This window comes from Anolis carolinensis, chromosome 2 (genome assembly GCF_035594765.1).
Source record: "Anolis carolinensis isolate JA03-04 chromosome 2, rAnoCar3.1.pri, whole genome shotgun sequence".
NCBI classification, from domain to species: domain Eukaryota; kingdom Metazoa; phylum Chordata; class Lepidosauria; order Squamata; family Dactyloidae; genus Anolis; species Anolis carolinensis.
The window spans coordinates 87511154-87524886 of NC_085842.1; the positions used below are offsets into that span (position 1 = coordinate 87511154).

At 42.5% G+C, this 13733-nt stretch overlaps 1 protein-coding gene across 3 annotated transcripts; it reads right to left on the reverse strand.

Moving 5' to 3' along the window:
• Positions 1 to 230: 230 nt before the first annotated feature.
• Positions 231 to 10999, reverse strand: rmnd5b (required for meiotic nuclear division 5 homolog B). Of its 3 annotated transcripts, none has more exons than XM_062970156.1 (10): positions 10660 to 10999; positions 10175 to 10344; positions 6191 to 6336; positions 5400 to 5534; positions 4676 to 4776; positions 4161 to 4327; positions 3630 to 3795; positions 3450 to 3552; positions 3172 to 3326; positions 231 to 1745 (listed from the first exon to the last, which is right to left on the reverse strand). In XM_062970156.1, exons 2-10 carry the CDS (start codon positions 10311 to 10313, stop codon positions 1682 to 1684), a joined length of 1176 nt encoding a protein of 391 aa, XP_062826226.1. In that variant the 5' UTR covers positions 10314 to 10344; positions 10660 to 10999; the 3' UTR covers positions 231 to 1681. The 3 variants fall into 3 exon arrangements, with proteins under 3 accessions (XP_062826226.1, XP_062826225.1, XP_062826227.1); XM_062970155.1 differs by having other exon boundaries at positions 10175 to 10348; positions 10660 to 10995; XM_062970157.1 differs by lacking the exon at positions 10660 to 10999 and adding an exon at positions 10449 to 10534 and having other exon boundaries at positions 10175 to 10348.
• Between the last annotated feature and the right edge of the window lie 2734 nt (positions 11000 to 13733).

Sequence of the window (13733 nt, forward strand, 5' to 3'; positions counted from 1 at the left end):
TCACTACATAATAAAAGGAGATAATGTACTGATAATCTCCAGTGAATGTCTGTGGCTGGATTTGATTTTGAATCCTGGAGTCGTAGCCCACCACTTTCACTAGCTGTCTATGTTGAATTTATTAGGCTGAAGATTTTCAGGCTGAAGTGATAGTGTAAGAAATACACCTGCTTTAGAGAAATATTTACTTGGTTTTAAATAAGCCAAAACAAAAAAAACATTCACCAAGCAATCGGAAAAGAAATTTAATTAGGTGTATTCCTATGCCAGTCTTCTCATAGTCATAACAGTCATTGGTGCCCTGGAGAAAGGCAAAATAATGATCACATGCAGTCAGATAAAATCCCAAGCTTATATCAGCCAGCTATAGCAACATAAGACTGTATCATACGTTTTGCTTGTTTTAGGCACTGACTTGTTCCAGTAGCCTTCAAGTTAGAATATATCTTTATCATGTATTTATAAATAACTTAATTTTATCGTACTTTTCCTAAAGGAGGTAGGCTCAACTCTTGAAACTTAGTTCATCAGAACATCAGTTCTAGATTTTATGAACTATGACAGTAATTGTATTTTCTTTTTAGTGTATCTCCAAGGATGTTTTGTAGATATCTATAAAAGATGTAATATCCCTGTTAAGAAGAAATCTGTATCTCATACATTGGCTTTATAGGGTCCTTGCCATACCATTTTCCAAAATGGTTCATTTATATAGCAGGACCTGTATTTAGTACCATATTTAAGAAACATGTATTGTAATACAAGGGGGAAAGTTGAATTGTATCTTATCTATATATCTACCTGACAGGGTCCTAATTACTATTGTACCAGTTTTCTCACCTTGTGTTGATCACAAGGTTTTGTTGTTTAAAATCAAAGTAGCTTAGTTGTTTCTCCCTAATCTTACTCAGTAATACAGCAGCAGGGCACTAATACATATTCTCAGCAGATATGTGGTTCTTCCACATTAACCTTAACGGTTTGCTAGTTCTCCAAGTGGAAGGGGACGGAGAGCAAGTGTTTTTTGTCCAGAAACATTAACTCTTATGGTTACTACAACTTCATTTTGTAAAGAGTTCTGCTGCTTGTGGCTGTAGGCCCAAACTCCACCTTTGGTAAAGCCTATGGGCCAGGATTCCTTTCCATCCTACTTTAAAACTTTCTTCACAACAGCAGCAGAGCAAGCTCTAAATTATATTCCTAACTCAAATTAGATGTAACCCATCTTTCTACATTGTCCCATTTTCAAACCGCACACAAGAAGCAAAAAGGAAACTATAATTTTCCTCATATCAAACTGAGTAAAATAAAATAATGCTTTTGTTCCAAATTTAAAATGACAGCAGCAGCTCCTCTTGTTTGTAGTACAACCCCTATCACAAGAAGAAACTGAATTGTGCATGTGGAGATGTTAAGTCACCTTGCCATCAAGGAACACTGCTCAAAGGCCAAGGAAGAGAGGTAAGAGAGAGCAATAGAATAATATCCTGACAGAAGTACAGAATCATGTCTTGCTCCACACTAGAAAACTCTCATTTTAGCCCAGACGGTTCCACAGCTATTGCAGCTGAGGCCTTCCCAAGCAAGAGACTATGCACTGTTGCAAGTACAGAGCACTACTCATTAAGCATTGTCCTCACTGCCCAATTTCACAAACTCAAAGTTCCAAAGTTTTCCATTATCAAAAGATGAGGCGTTTTCCATCGGCTGGATTCTGTTCCATGGGACAATATGGACACTTCAGCCTGTAGAAACAAGAGGCAGAATTGAAGCCTTAGAAATGTAACAAGCAACTATCCACAGGTGCACTCACACAGAATGAAAGTTATGGAAAGCTGGATCAGGTCACGCTTTCTGCTGGATTGTCCCACCTGTGTCCTTGTCTCTACCTGACTTAACAAAGTATCTGATCCATAGTAACAATATAATGATCTCTGCCTTCAAAACAAGGGGTGCATGTGTGAGTTCCTCCAGATGTTGAACTGCAACTTCCAGCAGCCCTAGGCAGTTTTTCCAATGTGGAAGGATGGTAGAATCTACAGGTCAACCATTGTATAGAAGGCTACACAATTCCCCCCATTGTTAAAGTGATGCTATATCATCTCTTACAGGTACTGTAATACAGTCCTGCCCATTTACCCAGAAGGGGGCAGCAGACACAATGCAGCTTTATCATGAAACTAAACACGTGAACTCGCTTAAGACATGACTTCCTAAATATAATGTATTAATGAGATATGTTGAGGAGAGCAAGAGAGACTTTTTTATTTACAATATGTAATTATAGAAGCTTAATATCACTTCAACTGCCATAGTTCCAACCTGGAAATCTAGGATTTGTAGTTTACTGAGATTACTGTACTTAGAATTCTCTCCAAGAGCAGAGGTTCCCAACCTTTGGTCCTCCAGGTCTTTTGGGGACTTCAACTCCCACAGTTCCTAACAGATGGTTCACTGGCGGGGATTTCTGGGAGTTGAAGTCTAAAACACTTGGAGGACCAAAGGCTGAGAACCACTGTGCTAGAGAACTCTGGGCTGTAGAGTTCAGAAAAATATAAAGGACACCATTTTAAGTACCTCACCCAACTGTAGGTAAAGGTAAAGGTTTCCCCTGATGTTAAGTCTAGTCGTGTCCGACTCTGGGCATTGGTGCTCATCTCCATTTCTAAGCTGAAGAGCTGGCATTGTCCGTAAACACCTCCAAGGTCATGTGGCCGGCATGACTGCATGGAGCGCCGTTACCTTCCCGCCGGAGTGGTACTTATTGATCTACTCACATTTGCATATTTTCAAACTGCTAGGTTGGCAGAAGCTGAAGCCAACAGTGGGCACTCACTCTGCTCCTCGGATTCGAACCTGTGACCTTTCGGTCTGCAAGTTCAGCAGCTCAGCGCTTTAACACGCTGCACCACCCAACTGTAAGTCCCAGGATTCCATTGGATGGAGCCACAGTAATATCAAACAATTATAATTGCACAGTATGAATACACCCTTAATCTAATCAGGTCACTAGAGTATTTCAAAAGGTTGCTGTCTGTGGAAGACAGGAAAACTGGTGATACAGGCGAGGCCAGTTACAGCTGATGCTACTGAAAATTTTAAGCACAGCTTTCTCATCCACTGGCTTCTGGAATTTTGACCAAAGATGCAAAAGTTAGTAAAATCACTCACTTCCCTCCATTGATGAGTTTGTTGAGGGCATCTCGAGAGATAACATGTCCACAGATGAGCTTGATAGGTGGGTTGGAGTCTGTTGTCTGCTGGCGTAGGATTGGGCAGGCAAAGACTGAGTGGTACCAGCATTTCATCCCTAGTTCAATTTCAATCTGTTAGAGCAGAGAGTAAGTTAGCCCCACCAGCTAATGGTTACAATGGTACTTTTCTTCCAGAAGACCCTCCACCTCATTCTGCATGCCTTGTATCCTCCCCAGGATGGGCCAGGCACTCACTGGCAGCTCATCCTTGTGGCTCCAGACCCCCGAGCACTGTCTCTGCTCAATCACAGCCTTGATGTTCATCAGCACTGGCAGCGCCACGCACCCTGCAGCAAAGCTGCAAAGAAAGAGCAAGAGGTCAGCCCTGCCCTGCCCAGCCATGCCTCCCCATCCCACCTCCCAATCACGCTGTACCTGACACTTAGAGGGGACTCCACTGAGAGTCCCAGCAGGGCACAGGCATCACGCGTAAAAGTCTCACAAATCTCAGTCCAATGGCTGTCATCCAGCAGGTGGCGGTATGGGGAGTTCTTGAGGCCCAAACGCAGGTACACCAAGCTGCCCATCATGACCTGAATCTCTGTGTAATAAAACAGAGAGAGCACCCTTGCCTTTTTACATGCTTCCATGCCCAGACACTTGGATACTTCTGTAACCCAATTATCATACCACAGCACAGAACAGTGAACAGATAAAAGTTTTTCATTTTCACTCAGGGGAACACCAAGTCTCCCCCGATTTTAAAAAAGAAAGATAATACAATATATACACCAATAGGTTCCCATAAAGCATAATTCTGAGACTTGGCACAGAGAAACACTGCCCAGAGGCACTACTTCAAAAAGGTTTATCACTGCAGGAGCCTCAGGGAAGAAAGACCAATCTTTATCAAAAGAATACTATTAGAGAAAAGTATGGCAAATAGCTTTCTGGGAACAGCCTCACCTTGCTGGTGTAGATGTGCAAAGGGCTGGAAGTGGCGTGCATAGCTCAGGGCCTCCAGCTCCTTTCCAGGACCACCAGCAAGGAGCCTAATGAAGTGGAGCCGATGCAGACGGAACTCGAGAGAACTGTTCAATTCTGCCAGCTGCTGCCTGTGGAAGATTGCCCAGCTGGAAGAGGAAACAATGTTGCTCAGAATCAGAGTCCATGGAGAAAGTGGCCCTTAAAGTGGCTGCCAGGGCAAAAGAGGAGTGATGGAATCTAAATTACAAATGTATAGACGCTGAAGGCAATGGATAGCACCAGTATGTTTTCATCATTCTATGAGCTCACAACATTCATACAGCTTGTTATAAGTGTATAGGATATAATATTCAGTGAAAAAACAAACATTTCACTGTGCTGATTCAAATAAAAGGCTACACATACACATACACAAACTCCTGCTCCAGAACTACTGTAGAAGAGGGAACAGAAAACACAAAGGACAAAAGCACTGCACATCTCTTCGCCATTACCTCAAAGCAGGCTCCAAGTCTTGTTTCCGTAGAGCTTCCAGTATGCTGTTAAGTTCCAGGAATGGCCTTTTGAAGTCTACATCCACATTTGCAGTGGATTCCTGTTGCAGGAAAATCCAGAATTAAATTAAAAACCTGTCTTGGTCCTCTTCTCAGGAAAAATAGATGGGAGAAGAAAACAGAAATATTTTCAGGAAATCAAGATAAAGTCAATCTTGATAGCATGGCCATCTCGGGATGGCGTCAAGGAATGCCTTCCAGATATTATGGGACTGCATTTGTCTGTTTTTTCCAGAACTGAATATGACTATGGTAAGCTACTTTAAATTTGAGGGGGGAAACTGTTTTGAGTCAAAACAGTCGCACTCTCACATAACATTTTATGGCCAATTATGTCCAGGATGTTTCTGAGGGAATAGGTTGCCTTTTTTTAGAATGGCATCTTTCTTGGATTGGGGGGGGGGGGGAGGGGGGGCTCTTGGGAGATCACACAATTCATGCCCTTTACTCACTCTCTGCATGTTGAACATAACGAGCAGGTTGCAGGATAGTCAGTCATTTCCTTTTCTATTGTGAAACTAGTTTATGGTGTCAAGCCAGCATTTGTAAGCAAGAAACAAAAATGTCACCCGGCCAAAACCAAGTGCCATCCACCAGCCACACGATAACAGAATAAAACCACAAATGTATATACTCCAGGCAAACACTAATTTTACTCCAATACCTGACAAAGTTCCTCAGCTACTCCCAGCATCCCTTGTTGGTAGAGGTGCTCTATAATGGCCATCACCAGGATCTGCTTCTCTTGGGACTCCCAGACCACAGCAGGAACAATGCCACACAAGTCTGCATCGAAATTCTGAAAACAAACGAAAAGTCAGCCATGCAGAAGAGTCAAAAATCCACATACCTATGCCCACTATTCGACATCCTAAAAATACAATCTACTTCTCATCAGTGGTGATGGGAAATATTGGCTATGATTACAGATTATTATGAACTACAAAATTATTGAAAGCATGAAAACATGAAATCAGCTTATTTCCAATACAGGATAACTATTTTGTTTTTAAGATGTTGCCAATAATTCAGTCTTTAAAATATGGGCAGTTAATAAAGTTCAGGAATTTTCAAAACTGTATTTAACAGATTTTTTAACTTTTGTAAAATATTTGTTTTAATTGTATTTTTAAATGACTGTAAGCTGCCTTGAAAGATAGGGTATAAATCCAATAAATAAATAAATAAACTTTAATAAAATAAATTTGAATAAAGCTTGAGAAGCAGGGTATATAGAAAAACGTATTTCACAGCAAAAGGAACACTGCCTTGAATACTGAATCAGTATTGATAAAGTACAAATTAGTAGTAGGATATTTGAGTAGTTCAGAAATACTAGGTTACAAGAAACCCCTTGGACTGACATTTATTTTCACAATGCATTGGATTCAGCTTGATAAGAGTTGGTTTTCATCTTGTTTCTGGAGCCCAAGCTATGCAAATGAAGTCACTCACTCTATCAATTGCTTTTCCCACCCGTGAAATGCTGCTGTGAATGTCCTTGTGGTCTGAAGCTAAGTTCTGCACAGTGTCCTTGATCTTCTTACAGCACTGGGACATAACTAGGGAGAGTGTAGCAGACAGCGGTGTCCGTTGCAAGGCTGTAGAAGAAGAAGCATGGTATCTTAGCTTTAGAGAGCATGATTTACAGTTTCCTTACAAGCTTACCGATATTGGATTGCAATTAATGGAATTACTCATCATTGGCTGTGCTAGATAGACCTGCTGGAAATTGTAGTCTACCAAAATCTATGGCATAGATTCCCACACTCTGGTCCTCCAGCTGTTCTGGGCTTCAGCTCCCAGAAGCCTCAGCTGCCTTGGCCAATGATCAGGGATTCTGGGAGCTGAAGTCCAAAACTCCTAGAAGACCAGGGTTTGGGAAACACTGATCTAGCGGATTCCAGCATTCTTGTCCCTATCTATATAATGAGAGAAACTTTGCTCCAATCATACACTAAATGAATGCAAACAGATTTATCCATTTATTCTAGTTTGGAAAGTTTATGTTGCATTCCTTCCACATTATCTTACGTTTCCTCAGAATGCTTTAGAGTACTGGAATTATCTCAGGAATATAGCTATGCTGGTTACGGATTTTGGGGTTTACAATCCAATACACCTGGAGGGCACTATATTGGAGAAAACTGCTGTAGGAACTATACATATTGACCTTTCCCACAAGGATGAACTAGATGTTCTCAGGACTAACATTTTTAAAGATGTTACACTCTTTTCTGACCTGCAGTTTTTCTGGATTTGGAAACAGCTTGTATGTTATGGTCAGCAGCACCAATGTCCACCTTGTGCTAACATATTCACAGCTGTGTTGGATCAAAACTTGCAAGTCATTCTCAACTGGCTCCCCTTAGTACTGCACATATGGACAGACCTACAGGAAAGTCCTTCTGAAATTCTTGTAGGAGCTTCAGAAAGTGAACCTGCTGTATGAATTGGACAAAGTGCAGAGTGGTGCTGGGATAGAAGTCACTGAATACAAGCCTAAAACATTTTTTCCAGGGAAGGAACCCTAAAAGTTACTCTAAAATAAACCATAGACATCAAATGCAGTCAACACACAGGCAAATTTAAACTGATAACCAGGAATAGTCTATTACAGGCACGACCACAAAAGAAAGTGAGAAAACTACTTTATGTCAACGTCAGCTCTGAGCAAAAACCGTTTTAACATATCCTGAATGACCTATAACATCTCCTGCACTATGATACAACTCCCACAACAAACAGTAGTAATATCAATAGCTAATGTTTGTGTATGAATGCTGTGCTTATCTTGTACACATCTGAGGTTGCACACAATCAGTTTGGCTTCCATTTCATGACCTTTGGGTCCCATTGTTTACTGGATTCTACACTAACACATGCTGTTATTGGCCAACTGAGGATGCATCTCATAAACTGGACTCAAGTCTAAAAGAACAATGCCACGTTAACAAATCGTTAGCCTGAATAGTACAACGTTGTTTTTCATATTCTTTGTATTGTTTTCAGTCTAAAGAAGTGAAGGTTAAGCTGAAATCTCATGGATTATTATGGCCTGCTATTCTCTTTCAGCCTAACTTTTAATTCAAGGGATTGTTGACAGGATAAAATGGAGCTGTGTGATCTGTACTGAGCTCCTTGGAGGAAGTGTGAGATCGAGACACAAAGTATACACCACATAAAATAAAGCTAATTTTCTGTGAGGCACAACCTTCTCGCTATCAAGGAAGGCCAGAAAATAATTTTTAGTTTCTTAATTATTAATTATTTTAAATGTTTTTCATCCTGACAAAAGGGGAGAGGTGCTTGCAGGGCTTTCTCGGTGGTGACCCCCCGACTTTGGAATTCCCTCCCCAGGGAGATCACGCAAGCTCCCTCACTGTCCGCCTTTTGTAAGGAACTGAAAACCTGGATGTTCCAACAAGCTTTCAAGAAGGCTTAGTCCCTAGGCCCAGTCCCCAGGTCGCCAGATAGCACTCTGTTCTGCACTTTATCCACTTCCCCGGCCCTATGATATGCTGTTTGCACTACCCCTTGCCCAGTCCTTTTATAGTTGATTAGGTCCATTTTATTACTCCTGGCCATTGGATTCCTGAACCTCGCATGATGGAGCTCTGATGTATTCAGTTTTATATTTTATTTTAGTGTGTTTTATCAGGGTTTCTATATTTTATGATGTTTGTATTTTATGTTTATTTCTCATTTTTATTTGTCTTTATTTTGTCGTTTTGTTTATTAAGTTATAGTTGGGTTGTTTATATTGTCTAATGTGCCTTGCCCTGATGTAAACTGTTTGTATGGTTTTCTTTTGGCATTGAATGGCTGCCTTATTGTTGGAAACCACCCTGATTCCTTCGGGGAGATAGGATGCCCTATTAATAAAGCTTATTATTTTATTGACACAAAAGCACAGTATGACACAGGAAACGAGATGTATATGCTGGATTTCGTATCACAAAATCACCAGTCGTACAAGTGTTTAGGACTGTGTGATGTATTTTCGAATGATGCACATAGATCCTTTTGCAGTTGACAGATTGTGATTTTGTTTTCAAATGCCAGCTAAGAACTTTTGGCACCGCACCTTCTGTGCTGGTTACTACTGGGACCACCTGTACTGGTTTATGCCAGAGCCTTTGCAGTTCGATTTTGAGATCCTGATAATGGCTCAGTTGTTGTTGTTATTATCATCCTGTCCCATGTAGCAAAATATAATGCATTGTTGAAGGCTTTCATGGCCAGAATCAATGGGTTGTTATGCATTTTCCAGGCAGTATGGCCATGTTCCAGAAGCATTCTCTCCTGACATTTTGCCCACATCTATGGCAGGCATCCTCAGAGGTTGTGAGGTATACTGGAAAACTAAGCATGAGAGGTTTATATATCTGTGGAAGGTCCAGAGTGGGAGAAAGAACTCTTGTCTGTTGGAGGCCAGTGTGAATGTTGTAATTCAGTGTGGTCCAACCTTTAGTTACCCGAGGACCAATCAAACTTTACCATAGGAATGTCAGGGCCAGAGACATTCCAGAAAGAAAACGTTTCTTAAAAACTTAAAGCAGTAAGAAAAAAGATTTTTTTTCCAAATGTTAAATTAAAATATTTTTCCAGTAAGAAGGGCAAGGGACAATAAAAATGAATTGGCGGGCCGCATGTGGCCCGCGGGCCACAGGTTAGACCACACTGTTGTAATTAATCACCTTGATTAGCATTAATGGCCTTGCAAGCTTCATTCCAGCCTGGGGGAAGCCATGGGGATGATCAATCAGGGGCAGCTAACACCTCAGAACAACCTCTGAGGATGCCTGCCATAGATGTGGATGAAACGTCAAGAGAGAATGCTTCTGGAACATGGCCATACAGCCCGGAAAATGCACAACCCAAAATACAATGTGCCATTTTGAGTACTTTGATTGCGTGGTGGCATGTGGGGCACAATATATCCTTTGTGACTGTGCCTCAGGCAGCAACATGTATTGGCCTTGCCCAAACTCTAGTTCAGCAAGACCAATTTTGAACCATTTCTGTTGCATGGTGGTTCACTACACTGCAGAATTCCAGGGGCCTGATATCACTAACTGCCATTAACAGTCAACTAGAGCCCATTCCACCTGAAACTCAATGAAGAGTCATTTAATGTGTTCTCCCCCAGTTGGACACCACTTTAACTGCCATGTATGGCGCAGGCGTGGGCAAACTTGGGCCCTCGGGGTGTTTTGGACTTCAACTCCCGCCATTCCTAACTGCCTCAGGCCCCTTCCTTTTTCCCCTCAGCCGATTAAGCGGCTGAGGGGGAAAAGGAAAGGGCCTGAGGCAGTTAGGAATGGCGGGAGTTGAAGTCCAAAACACCCCGAGAGTCCAAGCTTGCTCAGGCCTGCTCTAGACTCTTTGGTTGGCCAGTTGAGGAGGGAGCCGGCAGTGAGTAGGCCCTGCTTGTACCTGCGGCGCCCAGCTCCTCCCTCAGCCGGGTGACGTAGCCGAGCAGCTCCTCCAGGCCCCGCTCGCAGTGCTGCCCGTAGCAGAGGAACTTCTGCAGCACTTTGTCCAGCTCCCTTTCTACGCAGGCGCAGCGCTCCATGGGCCCGGAAGGAAGAGGAAGAGCGTCCAGTCTGGCTGAAGAGAAAGGAGAGGGGGGGGGGGGGGCGGTTAAGGATGGAGACACAACCCTATACAGCCCTTTATTGGACCCTTTCAAAGGCAGTTGAAGACAGACCCTTTGGCGGGCTCACTGTATGCGTGTGTTCCTTCCCTCGCCGTATAAGCCCAGCCCTCCAACTATGCTTACAGCAAGCCCCGGGTTACATAGCCACCTCCCTACCTCTCTCTCCCCCAAATACACCAATGGTACACTCCAGTAATAGTACATAAGGGGGACCTGGGCTATACCACTTGGCTGGGAAAGGGGAAACTCAAGAAAAGCTAACCTGAGAGCCGCGGGATGAGACGTTCAATTCCCTTCAGTCCGGGGCAGGGCGATCATAATTATTGTTTTAATTTAGCGCCTCCTCCTTCGCTTGGTCCCGACATGATAAAGTTCTCTGATGATGGGGCAAACCATTCCTATGAAGAAGGGTGTGCCTGGAATGAACCACCGGCCGGCAACAGCTGGGTGGAACCAGCCTCTTCTCTTTTTTTTTTCCAAGCCGAAAATGACGCGCAGCGCTGGAAGCAACCATTTCTTCGCGGGTCGGTTTTGAGAGCTCAGGAGAGGGTGGTAAATCACGCATGGGCTTGCCCATTTGGGGAAAAATAGCAAAAGTACCTATTAAGAAGGGTCAGCTTGAGTGCTTCCAGCGGTGACTCAGGTTTGGTGCTGTTCACACACGTTGAGCATCCCTTGTATTCGAAAGGCTTGGAACCAGAAGTGTCCTGCATTTCGGATTTTTTAAAAAACCGTATTTTGAAATACAGTACTTGCCTATACATAATGAGATATCTTGGAAATGGGACCAACTCTAAACACAAAATGCATTTATTTATTTAATTTATATACCGCTCTTCTCCCCCAGGGAAGAGTATGTTTCATATACACCAAGCATGGGCAAACTTCGGCCCTACAGGTGTTTTGGACTTCGACTCCAACCATTCCTAACAACTGGTAGGCTGTTAGGAATGGTGGGAGTTGAAGTCCAAAACACCAGGACGGCCGAAGTTTGCCCATGCCCAATATACACCTTAAACCAGGTATGGGCAAACCTGTTGTAGATTGTAGATATAAATAAATCGAAGCTTTACCACAGTTTCTGAACCAAGATATACCCTGAAGTATTATAAAGTGTCATTCAGGCTTGTGTAACAAGTAACAGTATCTTTACTTCAGTTCAAAAGATAAACAGGGCAACAATATATACAGCAGTTTCTCTGAATTCACACAGAGAACAGAGAGAATAAAAGTCATTTTATACAGTCTTTAAATGTGTCTCATTTTCCTTATAAATAATCAGGCTTCGGAGAGTTGGCTGCCATTTTCTTCCTGGCCATTTCCAGTCAGCATTGTCTTCACTCTTCAAGGTGAAAGTGGCAGTTAAAACCGTTTGTCTCAGCAGCAACTAGAGACAGTAGCCAATCAGAATTTTGGCTCCTGGCTGGCTCAGCCAGTCAGCTGTCGACACATGCCTTTCCAGTCAACCCGTTAGATCATGGTGCCTCTTTACAAATACTCACAAAACCCAGACCTGGGGGCTGGATGTGTCCCCTTGAGCTCTTTTCTCAGCCCTCCTGTCTCTCACCATCCTGTCCATCCTTTCTTCTCTCTCTCTTTCTTTCCTCCCTTCCTTCCTTCCCTCTTTGTCATGGACACACTTTTCCTCTCCCGTCCACCACCTCATCCTGACCAAGGCCAACCCTTTTGGGATCCAAATGTTTCCTGTCTTTCCTTCACTTTCTGCCTCCAAAAGAGAAGGGGAAGAAAGGGTAGGGAGGGGGCTTGGGGAGAACCCCCTCCCTCCCAGCCCATCCACCCCGCTTCAGCCTGCCATGTGGCCCCCAAGTTAGAAGGTTTGCCCATGCCTGTCTTAAACAGACAGCCTAAATATTTTATACACAATATTTTAAACAATTTTGTGCACGAAACAAAATGTTTGTGTGCATTGAACCACCATAAAGCTACCCATATCTTTCCCACCCATTTGTGAACCTTGTTTCCCAAATCTATATGAACAAATTTTACAGGAATCAGGAAAAAAAACATGCTGAGAATATGCATCCTTTTGCTATAAAATGCCATTTTCCAAACCCTGTATCAAAGTGATCTGATGAATGAATGAATGAATGAATGAATGAAGCTTTATTTACGGTTCCGGCTCAGGTTACCTGTCCGAACATATCTCGCTCTATGGACCATCTTGGAGGTTAAGATCTTCTGGGGAGGCCCTGCTCTCAGTCCCACCTCCTTCGCAGGCACAGTTCATGGAGATGAGAGACAGAGCCTTCTCAGTGGTGGCCCTTCAGCTGTGGAAATCTCTCCCCAGTGAAATTAGATCAGCTCCGTCCCTCCTGTCCTTCAGAAAGAAAGTGAAGACATGGATGTGGGACCAAGCCTTTGGACAATCTGCCATGCAACTAGTAACTATGGAATAGTGCAATTTAGGACCAGAATGGCTCCTTGAATATGCTTTTGGACTGCATGGTTTTTAAGTAATTGGTTTTAAGATTATGATGTTTCAATTATTGATTTGAATGTATATGTGTTGTTTTTACCCTATGTATGTATATGTGGCATCGAATTTAGCCTTTTTGTGAGCTGCCCTGAGTCCCTTTCAGGGTGAGAAGGATGGGGTTTTAAATGCAGTAATAAATAAATAAATATTTATATCCCGATCTGTCTCCCAAAGGGACTTGGAGCGGCTTAAAACAGAACAATAACATAAATAATAATAAAGCACCTAACAAGTCAAACAATTTAAATCACCAAAAATAAAACAAGTCATAAGATGGAATGCAACTCAAGAATGTCATACTCAATATAAAACTATGTGAAAGTTAAGCATATAAAACATAACATTAAAACGAGTAAAAATGATCAAGGGTCTGGAGAACAAGCCCTATGAAGAGCAGCTTAAAGAGCTGGGCATGTTTAGCCTGCAGAAGAGAAGGCTGAGAGGAAACATGATGAGAGCCATGTATAAATATGTGAGGGGAAGTCATAGGGAGGAGGGAGCATGCTTATTTTCCTTCTTTGGAGGCTTTTAAGCAGAGGCTGGATGGCCATCCGTTGGGGGTGCTTTGAATGTGACTTTCCTGCTTTTTGGCAGGAAGTTAGACTGGATGGCCTGTGAGGTCTCTTCCAACTTTGTGATTCTATGATTCTATCGCGTGTCTTGATCTTGCTATTTTGAGCACTTGGGTCAATTAGAATTCCATTTTGATACATTTTGATAGTTTTTTTATCTGTGCATAATATTGTACTCTTAGCCAAAAGTGTACTGCCACCTATAACTTATTTTTTAATTTAATTTTTTATTTGTTACCTTTTGGGGGAAAAAACTCCACATATGGA

Excerpts from the sequence above, each read along its gene's own strand:
- rmnd5b (XM_062970156.1), bottom strand. The coding sequence starts at position 10,313 with ATGGAGCGCTGCGCCTGCGTAGAAAGGGAGCTGGACAAAGTGCTGCAG. Across the intron at positions 3,327-3,449 it reads GCCACAAGGATGAGCTGCCA|ATTGAAATTGAACTAGGGAT; the intron begins GTGAGTGCCTGG and ends CTGCTCTAACAG. Across the intron at positions 1,746-3,171 it reads AAACTCATCAATGGAGGGAA|GCTGAAGTGTCCATATTGTC; the intron begins GTGAGTGATTTT and ends TTGTTTCTACAG.